Here is an 8,525-nt window from a genome sequence, read left to right as displayed (position 1 = left end):
TAATATAGCTGGGTAAAAAGTCATGGGGGCATTTTGTGTGCTAGAAACAGCATTATTTGAAGGCATATAAAATACTGGAATGGCTGGGCACCTGTGCTTTTAAGTTCTGGAATATAATGTATGTACTAATGAAGGATACCACAAGATATAACAGTTCTATATCTTCTTATTAAATCAATTCATATTTCATAATGATCTTTTTTTTTAATCATTTTTCAAGATATATTATACCACAACAAGTTTACAGTAATCTTGCAAAATAATCTTATATGTAACAGAGCTAGTTTGAAAGCACAGAAGAATCAGCGTGGTTTAAATCCAGAGCTTTCCATTGAGGCCTTTAAGTTTGTCTATGGCCTTTTGACCTGAAAGCACAGGATGAGTGATGTACATCTCGGAGATCCAGAGAAGTCTGAAGGACACTAACTAACTGGTCTCTGGATTCAACCAAAACTGACTCAAGTATGTGTCATTTCAGCCCCAAAGAGAGTGCATTGGATCATTGTGTGACAGTGTGCCACGCCCAGTCCTGTTCCTATCCCCACTGTCATCCCACCCACCCACCCCCACCCTGCATTCCACCCCTCCCCAGTTCCCCTCCTCCCTCCTAGCAGGGGTGCACATTACATGCCCTGATCTCCTTCCTGTCCTTGCAGCTGGGCAGCTGGGCGATCTTAAACCTCAGCTTCACTGTCATGAGGCGCTCCTGAATCCCTCCTCCGCACAGCTTGGTGCATTCTGTCCAACTTGACCACGGCCTCATTTTACACACTGAGGACAAACAGTCAAAGAAATGGGAGAGGTCGACTGTGAAAATACTGTTTATGTTCGTGTATGTGTTTTGTAATTCTGAAAGTGATGACAAGGGATACCGACCTGGTTGCTCAGCGGTGGCCTCTGCCCTGCCCTGTTTGCTCCTCCTCTTTTCGCGCTGCTCCTTGCGCCGTTTCTTCTCGTCGCTGTTGGCCTGGCCACGGCTGCACTTCCGAATCTTACACTTCCTCCTCTGGATGGTTTCGGGGCAGGCGTCTCCTCCGAACTGAGGCTCCAGCTTCACCGTGCGTGTCCGGATCATATGGCCCTTCCCACAGGACTTATTACACTCTGACCATTCGGTCCACTCTGTCACCAGACAGTCTGTAGCTGAGAAGACAATCGGACAAACAGCAAGAACATTAAGGAGAGAGTGAGGACTGATGAGACGGGAGGACAGAGCAGCAAGATGAAGTAAGGTATCAGGAGTGATACAGTTGACACAATCTGGGAAACTGTATTTCCAAGATACTATGAGCTATATCCTACTCTCCAAATGTCATAGATGGATAATAAACCCTCCAGGAATTATAGTCTTATCTTAAAATGATGAAACAAAGAAAAACAGAGGTGTTGAATTAACAAAAAAATAACTGCAAGATATTTTTCTCAGTTTGACAACCTGACAGAAACACAACAGTGCCGCCCCTTTCATAGTGGTCTTATAGTTCTCTCTACAAGGGAGAACATCTGCAGAAGATCAGATCGTCATCGTCATCCGACCAGTGACGACAACATCCGAAGTTGGTCCCCGGGCGCTGTACGAGAAAGCGACCACTGCTCCTGGCCTGCCCCCCGGAGGAAAGGACATGCCTGGATGGGTTAAATGCAGAGGACACTTTTCACCGGCCACCGTCAGCATGAGTGTGTTGTGGCCGCATGCATGTATTGTGGTGTTCGTGTGACAATAAAAGACGGGCTTGTCCGTTACGAGAGTTTTTTCTTTTTTTTTTTTTTTAAGGACTAAGCCCACAATTTCTGCTTTTCAAATTATATTCTTTATTATCCCGTCCTCAAGTTAGGCATTTGATTTCCTATACAATCCTTTGCATGTCTGCACAGTCATTTACTGCACTGGAATTTCAATTGCAGCTCAAATGTGAATAGGGGGAACTAACTCGTTTGTTAGCTCTCACATAAGCCAGCAAAGAGCCAATTGTGGTAAATTTGGAGTGTAGGCACCTGGGTGGGAATTACCTGGAGGCCATGGCCTCCGTTGCCCCTCCCTCTGGCCGTGAAGCCCTGAGATCCCTAAGGCCACCTTGGCAGTGCCCTGCTACCAGCCTGCTACTGTCAGTTGCTTTAAAAGCACCAGTGGTCTCAGTTTAAAGGAGAATTTCATTTTTTTTTTTAACCTGGAGCCCTCTCCTCACATTAATTATTATCTGACGACTCACCCAGTGTTATCCGGTGCGATTTGGAGCGGATTTCATTTCATCGTCAAGTCCCGCGAGACTTTCCTGCCGGCGGGCCTGTGTGCGGAAGCTCAGCTCCTGCGCTCATATCTCTCGCGCGTCTGTCCTGTCTCCCTGGTAAAGACTACTGGAAATAGCCCGGGGGTGATTAGCAGTCTGATGTTTCTTTAGGGATCATATAATGACGATATGGGTAGAACACGGGAAGAAAACTGTCTATTTACATGGAGTAACAGCATGCTGCCATGTGGCCCCGACGGAGCGCATTCAAGGACTGGCTTGGACACTATTTAGATCACAACAACGCCTAGGACGCTCCAAATCGCACCGGAGAACACTGGGTGAGTCGTCCGATAATAATTAATTTGAGGAGAGGGCTCCAGGTTAAAAAAAAAACGAAATTCTCCTTTAATGTAACCTGCCCTATGCAAAGGATGGGTAATTGGCTCATTTTAACACGCATTTCAGAAAATGTGTGTCTTCATGATGTCAATAGAGCAGTTGCCTTTGTGCCCTGGCATGTGGCCTTGTGCCCATGAATTTTTTTTTGCGATGGAGATGCAGATGCAGATGGCCTTGCCCCTAAAATGATGAAATTCCCACCCTGGTAGGCACATAAGCAGAGGTGGTCCACTTCTCTCCTTCTCTGAAGTGTGTGCTGTGGAGTAAGGTTCAGTGAGTACCTGTACATCTGCATCAAGGCACCAGGGTGCATAACAAAAAGGACATAATCATCAATCATCATAAATTATACATGTGTATAATTATACATGTGCGCGCGCTTGGGGAGTGTTTATTACTTACGACACTCTGGTAGCATGCACTTTTCCACCTGTTCCAACTCTTCTGTACACTCCCCCAGCTCCACAGGGGACTTGAGCATTCGCTGGCGTGTCCGTAGTCCCTTCCCGCATGTCACACTGCAGTCGCTCCAGTCTGACCATGGAGTCAGCATGCAGGGGATTGTGTCTGCACACAAAGGGTTTCACGCAGTAAAAATGACTTCCAGTGTTTGGCTGTTTATTTTCCCATCAGAAGCATTATTATGCCACACGGTCTGGCAAAAGGGTCAACAAGTAGGCAACCGTGAAATTGCACAGATCAAGATGAAAGGTTGTTTTTTGAAACAGGTTTAGATGTTGAAGAAGGCCCTCAATGTAGCAAACAGCCATTTTAGGATCACTAAATACTTCTAATTTGTTAGCAAACTAAGGGCAAACCAATGGCAAAATGTACAGTGGCAAACCAAGCTTGTTCACCAACATTCATGGCGATTTTCTCTGAATGTTGGAGTACGAACATTCAAATAAGCATATCTTCTTCAAATATTTTCAGATTTCAATGTTTGATACAGCATGTGGAATCTTACTGTACAATCTGCACTTTAAAAATCTGTCATGAAAAATTACCTTGGCCTACTTGTTACCCAAAAGACTATGCGTGACTCATGTAAACTAACTAACTTCTCAGATCACAATTGAAAAAAACCCAAGAACATTTGGGAATGAGACTATATGCAGTATTTCCTCAAATTGTAAGGATGAGGGCAGCCTTGGTCCTTGATAGTGTTGCTACTCACGGCATTCTGGCATCATACACTTCTCCACCTCCAGCACCTCTGCCCCACAGATGGAGCCATCAGCAGGAGGCATCTTCACCATGCGCTCTCTCCTCTTCATGCCCAGGCCACAAGTAGCACTGCAGATGTCCCACTCACCCCACTCTGTAACCAGGCAACTGCTGGGGGCTGGGGAGACAGGGTAACACCTAGAGCACTACTTACATAATACGCATAGATCTACACTAGAGTATTAAATGGACTGGGAGTACAACAAACGTCTGCTTGGCAGATCATGTGCTAATGGAAGAGTTTGTCAAAAGGGAGTCAGGGAAACTCACAGCATTCCTCGTTGACGACACACTTGTCCGTCTCCTCTGTGGGCAGGCTGCAGAGTGAGCCGTCGTCTGGGAACTGCTTAACGTAACGCTCCCGGGAACGTGTGCCCATCCCGCACGACGCACTACATGGAGACCAGGTGATCCACTCTGACATCATACAGGTGGATGCATCTAAGAGGTCAGAGGCCAAAGGGAAGGATGTCAGCGAGACCTGAGGTGGGTCAATCTATGATGTTGGTTATTGAGAAACTGTTTGCAGAAAAGCAAGAAGTTTTACTGGGTGGCCACTGATCTCTGTTACGTAATAGCTGCTAGCCCTCTTTCCAGGAGGGGAAACAAAGAAGTCTGACACAGTTATACATCCAGGTGGTGTCTTGTCATAGGGTCAATGGGTCGACGTGGCGGAAATCCTCCCGTTTTCCCCCACGGCACTATTGACACAACGTTAGCGGAAGTAACGTTTTGTGGGCATTCCAACACAGACCGACTGCATCTATTACAATCAACGGCACAACATGACATGGGTCCATACCCACGTTGTATGGAGGAACCCCAGGGGACCATGGGGAGAACATGCAAACTCCACACAGAAAGGACCTTTTGATGAGATAGCCCACCTGGGCCGTAGGCACTGATGACATGGGGGGTACACACCCTCAGTGCCCACGGCGTCCCAGGCGGGAATCGAACCCAGGACCTTCTAGCTGTGAGGTGACAGTGCTACCACTGCGCCACCATGCCCCCGAGCTGCTTAGGAACCTACAAGCAGGTCCTCAAGAACGGCACCCGGATGGTGGTGGTACAGATGATGGACAAGGTGGTTGAATGTGAGATTTCTGTAGGGACAAACAAGGGGAAAGGATCTTCCTGCCAAGAATTCCTCACCATGGGCTTCCCTTCACATTTTTCAGACAGCAGTTCCCAATCAGATTGGCTTTCTCATTTACCATCAAGGTCAAAGGCAAGAGAATGACCGAGTTGGCATCTACCTACCTCAGCCAGTGTTTGCTCATGACCAGCTCTACACAACCTTCTCCAGGAGAAAGCGAGCCAGCAGCATGAAAGTACTTAACAGACAACATCATCTATAAGGAGCTGCTGTAATCCTGTATGCATACAAACATTTCCATAACTGCGCCCATGGCGCATCCTCTCCAGAGTCTCCACCCTAGAAATTGAGCATGTGCAGCGCTGAAGATTTCTAGTCTTCTCAATAAGTGCAGGTCCTTTACAAAGGGAAAACAAGAGATAAAAATACAAACAAAATGGATGTGTATACAACAGATAACTATTATGAATCTGAATCTCTCCAAACCACCACTGCCTTTGTGAAGCAACACATTTCATATATTACACAGACACGTTTATAGTCTCTTTCGACAGCTAGCAAGGACATAAATTCCTAAGTGAATTACTTTGAACATCTTACTGTGTATTAACAATGTATTCATTGGCCTCCTGTCTTTGTAACTTGATTCGCTACAGCATTTAAAAGCCTACCTCATAAACGCAGTGGGGTCGTTCACCTCTCGGCAGCTAAAACTTTATTGGCTGTTGTACAAATGAGGAATGGACACTACACCAATAAAGGACCGGCTTAAAACCAGCGCTGACCTTTTAGTGTCAGGTCATGAATCGAGGCAATAACCCTAAAATGCTACCAAAGATGATGAAAACACTCTCAATGCTCATAAATGTAGCTCAGGATACTGAACACAAGAACCTAATGGACCTCATGACTGGAACGACGTGTTCTCTTCTCCGCACGCTCATTTCTAGGGTGCAGAATCTAGAAACGATGCACCATGGGTGCACTTCTTTGGGGTGTGACCAAAAACTGCACTCTGTTGGATCCACCAGCAGCGCACCCCCCAAGTTTGAAGTCAAACGGACGGACGGTTATCGGACGATTATCTGACTGTGCAGTCAGACTGGGGAGCTGGGGGCGGGGCCTAGGCTAAATCTCGTTGCAAACTCTCGGTGCAGACATCTCAAAGGGCCCATTGTCACTTATAGAAGCGGCTGCACAGCTTAATAACGAGTAGACACCGTAGACACACGAAATACTGAAAAAATTAGTTGTGGAGACTTTTGTGTAATTTTGTGTTCAATATGTTTCCTGCATGTGTTTCTCACACCGAAAAATATGTAAATTGCACTTAATTGCCATTTGATTGGAAATAAAAGAATGAGTGGCTTTGGGTAGATACTCACCCTGCTCATCACTGCAGCCAGGCCCCATGCAAGGCTCAAAGTCCTGGGTGTGTGGGCAGGGAACACTGAGGTCCAACTGGGCCTTCAGCATCCTCTGCCTCATCCGCTTGCCCTTTTCACAAGTGGCTGAGCTGCAGGTGGACCACGGAGACCAGTTGGAGTAGATGCACGTCTCAGGTGTATCATCTGCAGGGTGGTAAGCGCACGGAGATACCATCATAACCTGCTGCTGTTAGCTGTGCGTTCAGTATGGTGTAAGAGAAAGAGACACACACAGAGAGACGGGGGGTTCTATCCAGACCTTCCTCTTTCTCTTCCTGGGCAATATCTGCTACTATGTCATCCACGTTATCTGGCACGACGTTACACTGTTCGCCCTGCGGACACACAGACACGCCATGATGGTGCAATATACTTGACCACTCAGAGAGAGAGAGAGAAAGAGAGAGAGAGAGAGAGAGAGGGGGGGGGGGGTAAATAGGAAGATGAGCTTATGCATGCAGCCTCCAAATTCTGCACAATGCAGAGGGTGAAGAAGACACATAAAGGTATACACCGGTAACGCTTGTCCAGACATCTGCATGTGACTGTGTGTGCCTGTGTCTATGTTAGCGCTTGTCTGTTATGAATGCAGTATGAATATGTGCACTCTGAGACTTATTTGGAAACTCATTGCTACACACTGCTGATTATTCAGTCTCTACAAATTAACGAGTGGGCGCCATTTGACAATGAAATAAAGGTAACAGGTTCTACTTGAGCTCGATCTTCCTGATCCTGCTTCCTGCACCGTGTACAGATAACTGGAAGTACAGTATTGTTACGGCCACATCCTTGAGCAGTCATTGGTTAGTTCAACTGTCAATCGTAAGCTGCCATTTTGGATGAACGAGGGTAAATGTTATTGGTGTGTCATGATTTTGGGCTATTATGATTGGCTGGCCTAGCACCTAGTTGGTGTTGAATGATAGACCCTCGACAAAATGAGTGAGCAAAAATAGTTATGGTGATAGACCAGAAGCACATCAAACCCGGACTGTGACAGTACAATATTGTTACAGTCAGCCACTCTTGGCTCATATATGAAAGGTATTTATGTTCATATTAATGGCTGTCATCAGGAGGGGGCGTTATTAGGGAGGGATACAACACGGAAGTGTATACTCTGGAAGGAGTGTTTTTCCTTTCCTTTATCATGTGACCATACAGAAGACTCAACCAGGCTACAGGTAGCAGCTAGGTGTCTGAGTGAGGCCATGATGATCAGGTGTTACGAGACACTCTCTGATGATGATAGGTCTGCTGAAGAGTAGAGCCACACAATGCTAATGGTGTCTCATAGCAGATGTTAGTGTAATGGCAGCCACACAGTGTGTGAAGGGAACTTTTTTTCTTTTTCTGTATCCTGTATGACTTTCTGTGTGTGTGTGTGTGTGTGTGTGTGTGTGTGTGTGTGTGTGTGTGTGTGTGTGTGTGTGTGTGCGTGCGTGCGTGCGTGCGTGCGTGCGTGCGTGCGTGCGTGCGTGCGTGTGTGTGTCCACGCGCGTGCACTTTTCGGTGTAGGTAATATTCAATCCATTAATTGATAAGGGAAGAGCCATTTGGAGTAGAGAGAGTTTGCAAAATTGTCTGCAAAATTGCGTAATATTTTACAGAACAGATTGAATAATGAAAATGGGTTGTGTGAATAAAAGAAGTAGGAAAGTCACAGACTCATGTACATAATCGCCCAAAAATGCCTATAGCTCCCTCTAGATGCCACTGAAGGACTGTTAAGCTTTTATCCTGTTGTCATTCTCAGTCTGGCATTCAGCCTGAGTCTACCCATGCAGGATGCTTTTCACCACACCCAGAGCCACCAAATTAAAATTATGGACTTTGAGAGTGCTGCTTTATAGCCGACACAAATATTTTGTGCGTGTTTTATGTCCTCTTCATTGGCTTAAGTGTCCCACTTTAAAAGTGTTTTTTTTGGAGTTGCATTAAAACACAATTTTGGGTTTAACAGCTGAGGTATGATGTAATTTGCAATACTTCATATAATGTTAACTTTAACAGTATTTGTCATTGGGTAAAATATTACCCTTTAATTAATTGGGTTATATATTACCCAATATATATGACTTCAGCAATTATAATCAGTATCCATTGGTTGAAGAAATACTACATTTCCATTTGTGACTG

General features: G+C 45.7%; 1 protein-coding gene across 1 annotated transcript in view; it reads right to left on the bottom strand.

The window, feature by feature from the left end:
* Window positions 1-607: 607 nt before the first annotated feature.
* The window catches only part of spon1a (spondin 1a), a gene marked incomplete at both ends in the record, with an annotated part of 82,857 nt that continues 74,939 nt past the window's right edge, over window positions 608-8,525 (bottom strand). Inside the window, 7 exons of the mRNA XM_083650635.1 lie at window positions 608-771; window positions 877-1,143; window positions 3,033-3,197; window positions 3,808-3,975; window positions 4,128-4,298; window positions 6,342-6,527; window positions 6,643-6,718. Of these exons, the coding sequence (XP_083506761.1) occupies window positions 608-771; window positions 877-1,143; window positions 3,033-3,197; window positions 3,808-3,975; window positions 4,128-4,298; window positions 6,342-6,527; window positions 6,643-6,718 (1,197 nt within the window). The remainder of the gene's footprint in view (window positions 772-876; window positions 1,144-3,032; window positions 3,198-3,807; window positions 3,976-4,127; window positions 4,299-6,341; window positions 6,528-6,642; window positions 6,719-8,525) is intronic.

The sequence above is a fragment of the Poromitra crassiceps genome, assembly GCF_964638095.1.
Source record: "Poromitra crassiceps genome assembly, chromosome: 14".
NCBI classification, from domain to species: Eukaryota; Metazoa; Chordata; class Actinopteri; order Beryciformes; family Melamphaidae; genus Poromitra; species Poromitra crassiceps.
Note: the sequence above shows the minus strand (reverse complement) of the source record. Positions and strands in the feature narration are given on the sequence as shown.